At 39.9% G+C, this 15,145-nt stretch overlaps 2 protein-coding genes, 1 long non-coding RNA gene and 8 other non-coding genes across 13 annotated transcripts; 1 reads left to right on the top strand and 10 right to left on the bottom strand.

The window, feature by feature from the left end:
* Positions 1 to 1,464: 1,464 nt before the first annotated feature.
* On the top strand, positions 1,465 to 4,129 carry arl2 (ADP-ribosylation factor-like 2). Its single transcript, XM_028564122.1, has 5 exons — positions 1,465 to 1,714; positions 2,059 to 2,169; positions 2,988 to 3,150; positions 3,347 to 3,427; positions 3,588 to 4,129. The coding sequence occupies exons 1-5, from the start codon at positions 1,650 to 1,652 to the stop codon at positions 3,720 to 3,722; spliced, it is 555 nt and encodes a 184-aa protein (XP_028419923.1). The 5' UTR covers positions 1,465 to 1,649; the 3' UTR covers positions 3,723 to 4,129.
* Positions 4,130 to 4,722: 593 nt separating this feature from the next.
* On the bottom strand, positions 4,723 to 10,839 carry LOC114546037 (uncharacterized). 3 transcript variants are annotated; one of them, XR_003690977.1, is made up of 18 exons: positions 10,775 to 10,838; positions 10,152 to 10,185; positions 9,941 to 9,968; positions 9,584 to 9,633; positions 9,357 to 9,408; positions 9,126 to 9,179; positions 8,881 to 8,928; positions 8,669 to 8,707; positions 8,438 to 8,487; positions 8,168 to 8,207; positions 7,758 to 7,798; positions 7,369 to 7,432; positions 7,144 to 7,194; positions 6,189 to 6,224; positions 5,934 to 5,985; positions 5,335 to 5,382; positions 5,119 to 5,151; positions 4,723 to 4,946 (listed from the first exon to the last, which is right to left on the bottom strand). It is a non-coding gene; the product is annotated as an uncharacterized LOC114546037 (long non-coding RNA). The 3 variants fall into 3 exon arrangements; XR_003690979.1 differs by lacking the exon at positions 7,369 to 7,432 and having other exon boundaries at positions 7,766 to 7,798; positions 10,775 to 10,839; XR_003690978.1 differs by lacking the exon at positions 5,119 to 5,151.
* LOC114546256 (small nucleolar RNA SNORD31) lies at positions 5,011 to 5,084 on the bottom strand. The gene has a single exon (XR_003691001.1). It is a non-coding gene; the product is annotated as a small nucleolar RNA SNORD31 (small nucleolar RNA).
* Positions 5,216 to 5,288, bottom strand: LOC114546257 (small nucleolar RNA SNORD31). The gene has a single exon (XR_003691002.1). It is a non-coding gene; the product is annotated as a small nucleolar RNA SNORD31 (small nucleolar RNA).
* LOC114546258 (small nucleolar RNA SNORD31) lies at positions 6,048 to 6,121 on the bottom strand. Its single transcript, XR_003691003.1, has one exon. It is a non-coding gene; the product is annotated as a small nucleolar RNA SNORD31 (small nucleolar RNA).
* On the bottom strand, positions 7,258 to 7,331 carry LOC114546260 (small nucleolar RNA SNORD31). Its single transcript, XR_003691005.1, has one exon. It is a non-coding gene; the product is annotated as a small nucleolar RNA SNORD31 (small nucleolar RNA).
* LOC114546261 (small nucleolar RNA SNORD22) lies at positions 7,944 to 8,070 on the bottom strand. The gene has a single exon (XR_003691006.1). It is a non-coding gene; the product is annotated as a small nucleolar RNA SNORD22 (small nucleolar RNA).
* Positions 8,275 to 8,344, bottom strand: LOC114546253 (small nucleolar RNA SNORD30). The gene has a single exon (XR_003690999.1). It is a non-coding gene; the product is annotated as a small nucleolar RNA SNORD30 (small nucleolar RNA).
* On the bottom strand, positions 8,551 to 8,620 carry LOC114546254 (small nucleolar RNA SNORD30). The gene has a single exon (XR_003691000.1). It is a non-coding gene; the product is annotated as a small nucleolar RNA SNORD30 (small nucleolar RNA).
* Positions 8,780 to 8,843, bottom strand: LOC114546252 (small nucleolar RNA SNORD29). Its single transcript, XR_003690998.1, has one exon. It is a non-coding gene; the product is annotated as a small nucleolar RNA SNORD29 (small nucleolar RNA).
* Positions 10,840 to 11,654: 815 nt separating the features above from the next.
* Positions 11,655 to 15,130, bottom strand: sb:cb1058 (cilia- and flagella-associated protein 251). Its single transcript, XM_028563689.1, has 2 exons — positions 14,453 to 15,130; positions 11,655 to 13,099 (listed from the first exon to the last, which is right to left on the bottom strand). The coding sequence occupies exons 1-2, from the start codon at positions 15,128 to 15,130 to the stop codon at positions 12,944 to 12,946; spliced, it is 834 nt and encodes a 277-aa protein (XP_028419490.1). The 3' UTR covers positions 11,655 to 12,943.
* Between the last annotated feature and the right edge of the window lie 15 nt (positions 15,131 to 15,145).

Raw genomic sequence — 15,145 nt, 5'->3', positions numbered from 1 at the left:
GAGCAGACAGCGGAGCAGCATTGCACACAAAATGCCAAAGCGTTTCCTGCTAAAGATTTGCCACAGTGGTCAGAAAACACAGGGGAGACACTTTGTTTCTCTCACTATGACTCTAGAGTCGTACTCGCTCGCCGTCACTCTCTCACTTAATTCTCCCTCGCTCTATCACCCACTCCCCACACACACAGACTTGCCGGCTCGATAACTCTTATAAGGAGCAAGATTCCAGATCGGCCCATCTGAGCTTTCATTTTCTCAAAGGCAGAGCAGGATACCCAGGGCTCGGTTTACACCTATCACCATTTCTAGCCACTGGGGGACCATAGGCAGGCTGGGGGTACGCATATTAATGTTAAAAAACCTCATAAAGTGAAAATTTCATGCCATGGGACCTTTAAAAGCTCCGGGAAAATTCTTGTATATTGTATTTTCAAACTACTTTTTCAAAGTCTGGAGTGAACTTTTCACCCTTGCTTGACTAAATGTTAGAGATGGTATTGGCAGTATCGGCTCCAATACTGCCTAAAACGCTGGTATCGGGAAGTACTGGAGTTTATGCACCGATCCAATACCATGTAATAAAGCCCTAAAGAAAATCTACATTAAAGTAGTTTATTTATGTTCTTTTTCCGTTATAACTGACTGTCAAACTGGATAATAAAAGAAAGTTCTACGGCGTTCATTGTTTGTGTTTGTTCATGTTTCACAAAGAGTTTAACCTGAGCCAGACCGACAACAAAAATAGAAAACATATCACATCCATACAGGGATAGTAGCATACAGTTGTTAAAACATAATAAAATATATTACACACTGGTATCGGATCGGTACTCGGTATCGGCCGATACGCAAGTTCAGGTATCGGAATCGGTATCGGGAAGCAAAAAATTTTTATCGGGCCATCTCTACTAAATGTACATGTTTTCTCTTGAAAATAATATTCATTGTATTGTATTCTCTGCATATTCAAGGATTCAAGGTTTTATTATTATCATTAGTGTACAATACAGGATTGCTCAACATAATGTAGTTGTAGCGTATCCCCCGCCATCATGCTACACACGTGTATAAACAGATATTAAATTGAATTAGATTAGAATACAAACAATTAAATATGCAATACTATAGGACGCTAAAGAAATAAAATAAAGAAAAACTAAATACAGTTAGTACAGATATATACCGTAGGTGCACAAATGCCATGTTTAATATGAGTGTTTTGAAATATAGTGCAAATAAAAATATTTGTATTTTTGGAAAGACTATATACTGTTTTAATACTTTTTTGGAAACCAGCTTTGACAAATACATGCAGAACATTCCCAGTCTGCTTCAGTAAAATACGTCATTCCCACAACAGACACACAGGGGCGCCAAACGCCTGTACAGCCGTGTACAGCACGGTCACACCTTAAAATGACTCACTGGCCAATCAACCAGCATCGAACGTCTGCAACAACCAATCAACGCTCCCTCTTTACCAACAGTCCAATTGGTGGCTGCGTCGCCTGCGTGGGGTGGGATTACCATTACACCCTCTTCCTGGCTCGCAATGCTGTTTATGGATGCTAAATATCTTTCATACAAAAATATAAATCAGTAAAAGTAGCCTATGTATTATAACTGCAGTTGAGAGTAACACCGTCGCGATGGGTTTGCTGACGATTTTAAAGAAGATGAAGCAAAAGGAGCGGGAGATGAGGCTGCTCATGTTGTATCCTGCATGGAACGATTTTCTAAAGTTAGCTTAGCTGGGAACAACAAAGCATGTAACGTTACCAACGGCATTTTAACTGTATCTGTGTCAATAACATAGGACCCGCTATCTGCAATGTATCGCTATATCAGTCTATAGATATAAAAAAGGATACCAGCTGTGTGCTTGTGAAGTTTTATTTGCGCATTATGTGCTGCTGATATGATGCTACCTGGCTAGCTGTTAAATTCTGGTAACTCTGCAAACTCTGGGTGAATCAGAGAGAGTTATTAATCTCTCATTAACTAGGATATTTAACAACGAGATGTGTGAGAGTTTGGTCTTTAACCTGGCTCGTGCAGAGGTCTGGACAACGCGGGGAAGACGACCATCCTGAAGAAGTTTAACGGAGAAGACGTCAGCACCATCTCCCCGACGCTGGGCTTCAACATCAAAACATTGGAGCACAGAGGGTACGCGCGCATGTACACACACACACACACATATATGATGTAGCCTGCTAAAGTAAAGCATATGACGCACTTTCACACGTAAATTTTCTTTTTTACACAGCACATTGTAGTTTTCTCAAAAGGCAATACCCATTGAAGACTTTTGGTTAGACAGTTTTTGTCACAGTAGGAAACACGTAAAATGCTGCTAAAAATGAATGCTAGCTTCTTTTTTTCAGTTTCAGGGTCCTGGTTGTGCATGCTGCCTCCCTGTCACTGTCATGGCTTACTGGGATACTTTAATCGAATTGTTACTGTTACTAACACTGCTTTTTCCGACGTGGACAAGTCAATGATGTCTGCTCTGAAAAGCTGGGGCCAACATTTTCAGCACTGTGGAATTCTCTCAACATTAAGTGCAATCAGTGCTTTGCATTTGTCTTGCAAAAGGCCCTTATTCACTCAATACAACTTATGATTGCATACAAAAAGTAACCCAGTTATAAAGTCCACTATCCCCTAAAGCCAAGTGAATCCAACTTCAATAAGCAACTGAGATAAAAACGGTGGTACTAATTTAGTCAGTGTCAGTTATTTGTTTATATTTGTCTTACTCTTCTGTGCCCTCTATTATTGAAATCATAGTTTGTCCCACATTGAGGCACTAATGTATTTTTCTGAGCCAGGATCCATTATCAGGTTATATTTTTCTAACCTGACTCCGCTAGATGGATTGCTCCTGCGAGTGGAAAACTGGAGCTCGCGAGATCAGGACGGTCTCACGAGGCTAATATTTTTTCCAGTTTTACTCCACATTCCCCCCTCTCTGTGTTTCCTAGGTTTAAATTGAATATTTGGGATGTAGGGGGTCAGAAGTCACTGCGCTCCTACTGGAGGAACTACTTTGAGAGCACAGATGGGCTGGTGTGGGTGGTGGACAGTGCTGACAGACTCAGACTGGAGGACTGCAGGCAGGAGCTCAGCTCACTGTTGCTGGAGGAGGTATATATATATATATATATATATATATACACACACAGGAGTTATAGGGCAGTACATGTAGGTTTAGTGGTTAATTGCATTATTTATATTATTTTGGTGCTCCATACCATCTGTGGCTGTGTTCCTTTTAATTTTGTAGTCAGCTACAAAGAGACTGTGAGTGATAATCTGTGAATGTGTCCTTTGCTTCATCCAGAGGTTAGCTGGTGCAACACTGCTGGTGTTTGCCAACAAACAGGATTTACCAGGAGCCCTGTCAAAAGAGGCAATCCGAGAGGTGAGATTTACTCCCACGTTATTGTGATACTTTTTTTCAGTAATGCAAAAGTCATCTCCATTTTTATTTTCACTATTGCTGCTTTAAATTCTTTTTCATATTGCAGTTTACTTGTGCATAAAGTGTACATCACAATGTATGTTCTCGTGTTTTCTTGCAGGCGCTGGCTCTGGATGAGATCAAAAGTCATCACTGGTGTATCATTGGATGCAGTGCAGTAACAGGAGAGAACTTGTTAGCTGGAGTGGACTGGCTATTGGATGATATCGCTGCAAGGATCTTCACCACAGACTGAGTGTGTGTCCCTGAATGTTATTGTACTTTTTTTAAACAGTAGCCTTTCATGGTTGGTGAGCTCTGACACTGCAGGGCTCATTACATGTAGGTCTGAAGTATCCAAATATTAACTCAAATGTCTCTGTTCCATCAGCTGTTTTAAGTTCAGACATGAACACATCTTTGCTGTCTGGATCAATGTTTACAGGTGTCACTGGCTTTTTTCATTTTATTTATTTGATATTGACAGTTGAGAAAGATGTCAAATTCACACACTGTAAATGGAAGTAATTTAGGCTTCAGTATGTTGTCGACATGAACCTTCTTACATTTGATTCTAACTTTAGTGCATCAGATTGTCAGATTTTTTTGCCGTGCTCAAATGTATTCTAATAAATGTATACCTACTGAACAGTACAATCACTATTTTTGGACACTTTAGGGCTTTATTTGTATAGGCCAGTTTAGACTTAGAAGGGGAATGACATGGGGCAAAGGGCTGCTGCATCAGAGTAAACTTCTGCACATGGACACCCACTTTGTGTGCCCAAAGTACACTCACCCTTGTGTTGACTTAGGGTCAAATTGACTGGTTTTCAATTTAAAATATGGGATGTAGAAAGTACTGAAAATTTAAAGAAACTTTACAACTTAAAATGTTAAATGCTTTTCTAAGGTTAATGTGTACACTGCATTCATCTATTCAAATTTTTATCTGAATGCCTGATTTCACATTCATGATAAACTAAGCACATTTCACTTCCTGAAGACTAGTTCACAGAAGGTAATGTTGAGTTTGATCTGGCACTCTGAACTAGAGCAATGTAAACTGCAGAAAATCAGCAACTGATCAACACTGATAGTTGAAGGTAATGGTTTTGAATTTCATATTGACCGCACCTTAAGCAATTGAAAACTGAAGGCTTAGTTTGGCAGCTATAAATTATGCACACTGCTTATTTTCCAGTTGTCAAAAACTGGGAAGCCCCTGAAACTGTATACATTAGACCACACAAAAGCAGTTTTAATAGCTTTATTTGGAAAAAAATCCTTGCAGTTATCTGAATGAGATCATGTTTTAAGACAACCATGGAATAATGAACTCAGGATAATCATTACAATGTAATCAGTGCAGCAGTTGGAAGATTCACATTCCATTTTCTGGACCATCCCTTGAGCTCTAGAGGAACCACAGCAATCCTGTTGGCAGTTGAACACTGCTGCTGGATAAGGCACCCAAGTTCTGCAAAGACACACATCTTAGAAATGGGTGGCAAAGGCCATATTTAACTGAACAAGTTATATAGTTTTAATCAGAGGGGTACCAATCAGTCATGAATCTTCAGACTGGGGCGGTAATAAGAAACTCATCACTTAAAGACCCAACATTTCAAAAATATTTTAAAAATTCTTACCATAGATCCCAATGCAGCAGATCCAGATGAATTCTGGGGATCAAAACACTTCATAAAAATGTGTAACCAATACAATTAAGAAACCTAAATGTTGTCTCATAATCAGAGGGGATACCAATCAGTCATGAATTTTCAGACTGGGGCGGTAATAAGAAACTCATCACTTTAATGGATATCTAGTACTGTATTCTAGTGAAACATTGTTCCAATACTCACCAACATATCACAGTGAGCATAAGATCAAGGCCAAGTGATGACTTCATCCTGTCACAGAAAAATGAAAGGCAGCAAAGTTTATGGGCTAAACTTTCCATACGCATTTCACTTGGCAATTGCCATTACAATTGCAAAGTGTGATTCTTGTAAATTAACATGCTGCAAAATATTTGCTTCCAGCATCATGAATTCCTAGCTGCAATACTGCACCAAGTGTCAGTTAATGTACAGTACACTGAAAGTCTATTAGTACCACAGTAAAGTGTATGTTCCTTAATCCCACTTTAGTACCACAGTAAAGTGTATGTTCCTTAATCCCACCTTTTAGTTACATGCTTTTGACAGTTTAAAAATTGTGGGCTGTGTAAAAGAATTAGTTTCTGGGATGGAATCAGAAAGTGTTTCAGTCATGGCCTCACAGCCAGCACTCCCTCTCCTTCAGCAGGTCACCTTACACCTGAAGGGGTGGTCATGGGTTCTCAGTGCCATACTGAGTCAGGAGGGGAGGCCAACTGGAGGAGTAAGGATGGCTGATTTCATCCAACTGAGGACTTGCATCATCATATCCACAATCCCAGAAACTTTACTCGCTCATTTACCTGTAGCACTCCCAGGTGTCTGGTTCTCGCACTCAAGTCCGATGCGTCAAACCTGCAACAGGTGTGGTGTTAGTCAATTCAGTTTGATTGGTGTAATTTACCCTTTTTATCATTGTGTGATCAGAGGGGTAACCAATCAGTCATGCATTTTCAGACTGGGGCGGTAATAAAACTCATCACTTCTACATTTAATAAGCCAAGTATATTGAAAATCAAACATATCCAAATATCTAGCCACAATGTTCTAATACTCACCAACAAGATCAAGCCAAAGATTTCATGCTGCCACACCTAAAATAAAGATAGTCATAATTAGCCAAGTTTGATATGCATTGTCCACATTTAACAATGTGGTGTTGTGAATTGTTGATTAGTTTCCTGGCTGTCAATGTTTAACACTTTTACATATCCATTCCTGCACCAGATTATACCTAACCATCCCTCTGGAACATCCTCCTACAGAGCTAAAAGGCTAAATCTCAGTACATTTATATACAACACATCACAGCATACACTGTTAAGATTCCTTTGTTTCATATTACAGTAACTTGATGCATTGGTCGGTTACATTTAAACTACATTGCCAATTACATTTGAGAGAGTCAGATCTTTAGAAACTTTTACACAGTTTAAAGTAAAGTCAAATTTTCCCCTTAGGATTCTACAAAATAGTCACCTGAAACACCATGTTATTTCAGTTAATGTACAGTTGTAGTTCAAATGTTCTTCATACCATGGTTACATGCTATGAAGTTATACAAATTACAAGTGTCAGAACATGGGATTAAGCTTCTGGGCTGTAATCAGAGTCCCGTTTCAGTCATGCCCTCAGCCAACGGAAGTCCAGCAGGTCACTTTACACTTGAAAGGTAGGTGCTAGAATGTACCCACTGGTGTAGAGCGCAGGCGTCAGTTATTTGAACTCTGCTATAGTAAGCAACTTGCATGAAAACTCCTCATCTTGTAACCCAACTCAAACTGTCTCTTAACCTAACACCTTCATAACTAGATGGCTGAAGGGTTAACACTACCACAGCATGCCAGTTTCCTTGAGCTGGACTATCCTCATAACAGAAATCAGGGTTCTCAGTCCTGTATAGGGTCAACAGGGGTGGGAACCAACTGATTAAGGGATGCCTGTATGCGGACAGGACTCAAATGGAAGGTAAGGTCATGTCAATCCCAAAACATAACTTTATTGCTCATTTACCTGCTGCAGTCCCAGGTGGGTGCTGTTCCACACAGTCTGAAAGCATCAAACCTGCAACAAGGGAAGAGTTAGTCAATCAAGTTTGAGAAGTATGAATGACGACGTTTAGTGCTGTGCAATCAGAGGGGATACCAATCAGTCATGAATTCTCAGACTGGGGCGGTAATAAGAAACTCATCACTTCTACATAATTGCAAGTAAACACTGAACTAACAAGATACCAACCTCAATTGTTTGAGCTTTGTTTTTGCGATAACTATGTCTTCAGTTCACACATTGAAGTTCAGACCTAAGATAAGGGGGAAAAAAAAAAAGTTGTCAACAGTTTACCTACTGGTGTACAGAACTGCAGTTGAGGAATGTGATCAGCATTTTTGTCCTCAGTCATATGTCAAGGTAACAAACTGTCCAACCAATCAGAACCCTCCTTCAGGGAGCCGAAGATCACTTTACACCTGAAAGCTTGTTCCAGGGTTCTCAGTGTCGTATCGGGCCAACAGGGAGTCGATGGCAAATTTGGAAAGTTTGTACCAAGGGAGGTTGGGACAGACTGTGTGGTCTGTGTCATCCTTCCACACTCAAGTAATTTTACTATGTTTGGAAGTTCTACATACCTAGTCACCTTGTTTCTAGGTAGTTCCATCCAAAGGCAGCCCTAATGGGTATAGACATGACAGTTATAGGAAATCACATCCTTAAAGTAATTTCCAGTCATGATGTTCAGCAACAACCGCAAGAAAAAATAAAATTACACAACATCTAGTAAGTCTAGAGTTATCACAATAAATGTGATCTGTGTTTCCATTCAGACTGTTGGTAACCCCAACAGGGCTTCCCCTTATTGCCAAGGCAACACCAGTGGGTTCACCTTTTCAGGTTCTGGCATTGAACCAAGGCGTAAGACATGTGCGGGTGTCATCATGAAGGAAGTTGAATTTTTGAAATTGTAAACTAATTCAGACCAGGTGGTGTAGCACATTAGCACAATGTTGACATTAATGACTGTAAATGCTTAAAGACTCACCTTTGTTGTAGAGAAGATGGCATCTTCCAAAGCTAGGTACCTGCAACAGATTATATACAGTCAAGTCTTGGCACAAAACTGTATTCGTGTTATCTGTTAACCTTCACTGAAGTCAGATATTCAATTTCTCAACAGCAATTCAGACGAACGAGATTCCAAATATATCTCATCATTTTCAGCAGGTCTGGAAATATAGGCACTATGAAAGTAGTGACTTAAATTTACTTTTGAGAAGGCCTTAAACATGCTGAAAGCTCCTACAGTTCTCACCTGGGTAAACTCTGGCGAAAAGGCAGCAACTTCCATAACCCAGTAGGTACCTGCAACAGATTATATAGTTAGGTCCAAGCACCAAATGGAAGTCTCAAGCCATTAACTTCTACTGATGTCAGATATTTTATTTCTCAACAGCAGTTCAGACGAACGAGATTCCAAATACATCTCATCATTTTCAGCAGGTCTGGGAATAAGACACTGGTACTGTGAACAGAGATTTCTTACCTTTGATGAAAAGGCCTCAGCATGCCGTTTGTGCAGTCACTAGGAAGAAAACAGTTACATTTACTAATTTATTCAAAAAGCCTAATGTTTCAACCGAACAGTTGTAAGGCAGTTGCTCAGATGTTCTTGTCGTTTCACATTGGTTCAAAGTGAGCTAAGTTCATCATCATTGGAACTGCTTAACGACATTTGTGTTAAATGAGAAAAATTACCATGAGGCTTCAATGGATGCCTTCCTCTTCAAGAATCCACTCATGGCTCTGCAAAGTTAATTGGCACTTAGTTTGTGTTCAACAATAACCATTTGTGGCATATTAAGATTCAGCTGTTTGATCAGAGCTTTGGTGATAAACTGCCATGTGACATTAGTCGTCCAGGTGTTTGATGGGTTTTACCCCATTTCATCCTTTCAAACAGTCAGAAACACCTTGCCTTTTAAACATGTTTAAAGACTTACATGTTGAGGTGTCCATGTGGCATCCTTTCCCCAACTTCTTGTTCAAACCCCCACCTAGCAGAGAAACAATAAGTAAATCACTGGTGTACAAACCAAATGTACATCTGTTCAGCTATGGGTAATCAGATTAAAGGCTTGCATCACTCGAATCAGGCATATGCTTGTCATTAATTTTAATCATCATGTTTAAACCCCACTACTGAATATACTCTAAAGCCACCTTTTACTCACCTCTGCACTTTGCAGCTGCTTTGAGATTAGTGAGAGGGCAGGGCAGACCAACCTAAGAAGATCAGTGGTTAGCCATAAACTCATGGAGTCATTTGAGCTTTTGTACTTTTAAGAGCTGATCAGATTAATATACTAGCATCACAATAATCAGGCATATGCTTGTCTGTTTGAAAACTCATCAATTACAGCCCTTGTGGAATTTAGGTTTTAGCTTGAGGTCAGCTCACCTGCCAAAGTCCTTCATTCTTTTCAGTCATCTTGATTGGCATAGGTACACCTTTAGGACAAAAACATTACAGTTTAAGTGTAATGTCATTTAATTTTCACATTTCATTGTATGCCACTACGAGTGTACTGTAGTAAGAAATAGTTTTAGAGGGAATTAGGTGGAGCTCATATGCTACTCAGAATCTGGTAAAGAAGTTTCTTCAAAGGCTGATTCGGTAAGAGAAAGTTCAGAGAATCATCACTGCAACACTGAGCTCCTCAAGCCACCGCGCCAGTTAATGGCTGATCTGTAACAGTAGCGTTTCTAAGCAAAACTACTGAAATACCCAAGTGGTCTAAATACAAATTCTAATTACCTTATGTGGTGTTCACCAGTCCTCACACCTGTAGACAAAAAAAACATGTCATGAGTTTTAGTCACTTTACGTGCACTAGACACAAGAGGTTTCATGCTACTCAGAATTTGAGATAAAATGTCCTCAAAGATTTTCAGTGAGAGAGTTCAAATAAAACATCACTGCGGCATGAGACCCCATACTAACGTGTCACATTGCGTGAAGAACTTACCTTTGCAGTAAGTTGTTTCCGACTCTTACGCCACCTAGAAAACAAATAGAAATTGCTTTAGCAGGAAAGCAGCTAACCGTAGCAACATTCCAAGTTGCTAGCCAACACGTGACCGCTCAATGCAACGTGTTCGGAACCGCACGAGTCAGTAAAAAAATATTAAGTGTCTCACATCAGAATAATTTAATGCAATCACAGTCATTCAGTACAGGTCTGTGTAATTATCATCATTGAGAGACACGGCTTGTCTTGCAGCCACACCAGCTAGCAGCGGCCATTTCTGCAAGAGTCTAACACGAGTTCAACTTGTGTTTCCCAACAAATACTACATGCAGCATTTAGAAAGCATGTTCTCGTTTATGTTAAGACAACTAATCAAATGAAATGTAAATGTTTTACTAGCGGATGGTTAAGGATTGCTGTGGTCGGTGCAGCAATGAAATGCTAACGTAACACATAAGATGGTAGCTAAAACACTGAAACTTGTAAATACGATGGAAAGGGAGGCCTCAAACGCCGATGAACTACATTGTCAATGCAACATATGTCCTATGTTTAATATTACACGGTTAAGACTTGCAATTGAATGATGCTAACAAGCAACGCAATGTGAGCGATCTTACCTCGAACAGAGCAGAGAAGGAAGTGAACGAGGAAACCGGTCCGTCCGGGTTTTATGTCCCGCCTGAAAGACTCCTCCCACCCATTGACATAATAATATAATAATTCCCACCCGGGAAACTTTTACCGGGAAAACGACCATACGACTCTTTCCACTAGCTACATTTAGCGTTAGACAAATTGAAGTTGGCAAAAACAACAGTTTTATTTATAATAAACTCACCGTTTGTAGAGTGAGGACTTTTAGCTGAACATAATTTAAAGAAAGTGCACATTATTTATTTTATTTCGTCATTTCCGTTAGAAAAGTATTTTTCACAGCCACGCGGTGGTAGCAAAGATACCAAAACAGAATAGACTGAATAGAACTGATTGCTAAACATTTTCTTTCCTATAAACCAATTTTAGATTTATTGACCACCATGCAGTGGAAACTAGTATTATAATATAGGTATTATTAATAATATTTTTTTAAATTAAAATAATAGTTTCAACAATATTAACTATGTTTTCTTTCTTTCAATTTGACATGCATTTCTTCTCTGCAAAAATATTCAAATTGTTTTCAATTGCAATAAAGTTGCTTCTAAATGAACATGAATATACCTTTATGTTTATATAAATGAACACAAACACACACACATACGTATATAGTTTTGTTTTAACTATATATTTACATAAGTTTAGCAGGTTAAACCTTTATCTTAATCATTTATTTGGTTAGTTTTTCACGTTGCTCATAATATCATGGCAACAATGACGCTGACATTAGGTAATTCAAATCAAGACAGATCTATTCTGTCTTTATCCTGAAACATGAAAATACAACCACTACAATAAATTAAGTCTTTATTTACTCAGAAAAGTGCTTCTTGTTATGGTTCAAGACTTCAGATGCTTTGATTAGGATACAAAAAGATCTTCTTTTTAAATTAACACATTCTTTAGACAATCATTACAAGTTTTCCCACCTATTCAGTCTGCAAGAATACACTGGAGGTAATATCCAAACCATATACATAGTGGATGACAGGAAATTACAGGTCTGTTGTAAACATTACATTTTTCATTCTAACAAGTCAACCAATCATTAATACACTGTTTAAACCTTCTGAATCCCTTCTATCATGTCTTCCTGTCCCCGGTTGAACGTTTATAGTTCTATTTTGACATTTAAAGTGCCAATGAGTGGTGTTTTAGACTACTAAGAGAAACGTGATGGGCAGCTACATTGGTAACAATTAAAAGACATGCTGTTTTATAACCAGGCTATAAATATATCTCTTTCTCTCTCAGTTGCACACACATGCATACACTCTCCTGCCCTGTCTCTTCAGGTTAAATAACCTTTATCAGAACACACAGTGAGGAAGTCAAACTCTGTATTTCTGTGCACACACAGATGGGGAAACCCCCTGTGTAAATGTGTTAAAATTGGTCAAAACTGAATTTTTTCCACAAATATTAACATACAAATGTGTGTGTTAATCACTATCACAATATCAAAATACAAATTAGCTGTGTGGGGGGGTGGGTGGGTGGGTGTTTGTCCTCCTTTCATTAACAACAATTGATTAGCTGTCAAAAAGCAATAAATGGCACTGACTAACATACAAGTAGGAATATCTCCAGAACCAAAGTCCACTAATAAATCATCGCAACATGTTTGACAATAAAACATTCCTATTGGTTGCACATCAACACTTTAGTAGTTTCATAGTGCTAAACAAAAGGATAGAAAGATTATTTCTGTTTCAGGCTCCTAATAGTGGACCGGATGTAAGGAGCTAAAATGTTAAGACATAATCCCAAATTAGCATCACAGTTGAAGGGAACCAGAAGCAGCTGAACTCAGTCACATAGAGACTGGGTTTTTCCAATATAAGCCAGTCCCATAGTGCTTCACTGTAGAATCAACAGCGTGGCTCCCTCAGCTCGTGAAGTAAAAATGAATCCCTGTGCATCAAGATGAGACAAGGCAGTAAACTTTATGAGAAGGGATTAAGATTCATTAACGTAGATAAATAATGACTGTTTCGGAGGCCTACTACACGACTCAAACACATCATGTAATTATAAACGTCCCCACTAACGTTATGCCAAATGGCACACAGTGCGTAATCATGATTTGAATAAAAATTTGATTTCCTCGTCCATGTCGCTCTCCAGTTCTACAGAAACTCAGCCAACACCAAGTTAGATTGCTGTTTCTTCTTTGGCGAAGGTGAAGAAGATGGCGGTGAGGATGATGTCACAGGTGTGAGCGTGACGCTGTATATGTTGGTGATGAAGGCCTCCCAGCCGCGACGAAAGGCTCGGTCCAAGGCCTGATGGGAACAAAAAGGTAAAGGTTAGCAAAACGGTTGACCTCAAAATGATTGGTACATGAGTAATTTCCCCTAATTTCTTAGGAGGTTTTCTGGAAAGAACTCTGTAGTTTATAAAAAATAGAGAATCCGTTCTGAGACTTTTATTTTAATTTGAGTTTTGTTGCTTTGTTTTAAGCAGTTAAACTTATAATTTTAAACTCAACTAACAATTTATTTATATCTATTTATTATTGGAAGCTTTATTCTCCATGTATGTGGAATTCTTTGCTTCCTTGATGAGGAAGCTCACATTTTTGCATGTTCAGCTGACCTGCTGTGTACTGACTAAAAGGCTCTTCAGTTTACACCAGCCGCTCAATGGAAATAAGTGAAAGTATACAAATTATTTTTCTATCTTGTCTCTGTGGGTGGTGCAAAATTACACAGTTGTTTCCAGGGAACCTCCCAGGAAATTAAAGTCCTGTAAAATTATGTGTTGTCTGTCTTTGTGTACCCCTTAGAGTTATCTTGGGACCCCCTGGTTGGGAACCACTGTTCCAAGTCTGTCACTATAGTGACTATAGCGAGAATATTGAACCAGCACTTACAGAGACTAGAAGCAACAGGAATTCTCGTATACTCATGTATTCTATCTGTCGCTCTAATACATAAAACAAATATTTTGCAAACTCAGAGGTCAGAGTTGTGCACACGTTTTCGTAAGATATCATACTAATCCGTTCATGACAATATGTTGAGCTGATTGGTTAACAGCAGTGGAATGTTTTAATGGTGTGGGTCTAGTAGGCGGGTCAACACTTGCCCTACTTCGTTCCATTGATCAAGGGACACGATAAAGGAGGCTCAGGAATGTCACCTCTGTGCATGTGTTTCAAATGAAGCAGAAAATCTTTGGGAACGTGTGAGTCAGGTGAGGGGCCATGCAGTCCGTTTACACAGCTGCCCGGTTTACTTGTACAGCTAAAAGCCCTTTAGCCAAACCTCTGTTTCTGCTTCATTTTTCAATGTTGTTAAATGTGACATAAAGGAAAAATCCTATCAGAGGAAGTTACCTAATGAGTTGGTGACATGCACCAGTGGCTGCTGTACCTTGACCCTGCTGGCAGCCTATTATTAAGGTGATAGTCTCCATGGTGATTAATAGCCCAGTATGTGGAGGATATTGAGGGAGAACTTTACCCCTCTGTTCCACAAAGTCAGAGTACTCAGTTATGTAACCTTGGCTTAAAGTTTAACCAGGTGGGGTGACGCTGAATATGGAATTTATGTTAATGTAAGACACAGAAAGCAGAAGTCAATAAAACATGCTAAAAACCCCAAATTGACAGAAACAACATAAGGCTCTCTCACCTTGCGATAATTCTTCCCCGTGTTCCTCTTCACCACCTTCTTCCCCTCCTCTTGCTCCCTCTTCATCTTCCTCTCCTCCTCTTCCTCCCTCTTCCTGTCTCTGATCAGGACCTGGTCGTCCGCATCCTCCCGAACCGGGAAGTGAACAAGCGTTGGCTCCTTCCCCTTTCCTGCCTTCCCATCCTTTTCTTCCATCTTATTCACTTCGATCATTACCTTGGTGTCCTTCAGGACGTGTGGGTCAACGGGACTCTCTGTGCCCAGGCTGGGCCTCTCATCCCGGGCCGTGTCCTCCTCGGCTCTCCCCTCCTTCTGCTTCCTCCTGGAGCTTCTTCTCCAGCGGCTGCTGCAGCGGCTGGGTTTCCTCTGGAGGAGAGTCTCCCCGTCGTCTTCCATCATCCCTTCATTGAGATCAAACGCCTCAACTTCTTCCTTCTCATCTGCCCCAGAAATGCGCACCTCACTTGGGCTGGGGCTGCTGGCAACTCCCCCCTCTCTGATGCTGTCCTCTGTCCAGTTGAATGTCTCCTCCACTTCTTTTCCCCTCACCTTCTCTCCTTCTCCAGCGGCCTCAGGCTCATCAAGGCGACCGTAGAAGCCACTGGATTTGTCCAGAAACTTTGGGGCCCGGATGGAGCTCCGCGCAGAGCTTTTCCTGGAGTTCTTGCCAATTGTCATGTTTTCTCTTTCAGT

This window comes from Perca flavescens, chromosome 19 (genome assembly GCF_004354835.1).
Source record: "Perca flavescens isolate YP-PL-M2 chromosome 19, PFLA_1.0, whole genome shotgun sequence".
Classification (NCBI taxonomy): Eukaryota; Metazoa; Chordata; class Actinopteri; order Perciformes; family Percidae; genus Perca; species Perca flavescens.
This window is presented reverse-complemented; position numbering and strand designations above follow the sequence as displayed.

What these genes read in the sequence shown, in the direction of transcription:
- arl2 (XM_028564122.1), top strand. Translation starts at nt 1,650, where the DNA reads ATGGGTTTGCTGACGATTTTAAAGAAGATGAAGCAAAAGGAGCGGGAG. An exon ending in AAAACATTGGAGCACAGAGG is followed by an intron (nt 2,170 to 2,987) that starts GTACGCGCGCAT and finishes TGTGTTTCCTAG; the next exon opens with GTTTAAATTGAATATTTGGG. An exon ending in CAAAAGAGGCAATCCGAGAG is followed by an intron (nt 3,428 to 3,587) that starts GTGAGATTTACT and finishes GTTTTCTTGCAG; the next exon opens with GCGCTGGCTCTGGATGAGAT.
- sb:cb1058 (XM_028563689.1), bottom strand. Translation starts at nt 15,130, where the DNA reads ATGACAATTGGCAAGAACTCCAGGAAAAGCTCTGCGCGGAGCTCCATC. An exon ending in CGGGGAAGAATTATCGCAAG is followed by an intron (nt 13,100 to 14,452) that starts GTGAGAGAGCCT and finishes TGTTCCCATCAG; the next exon opens with GCCTTGGACCGAGCCTTTCG.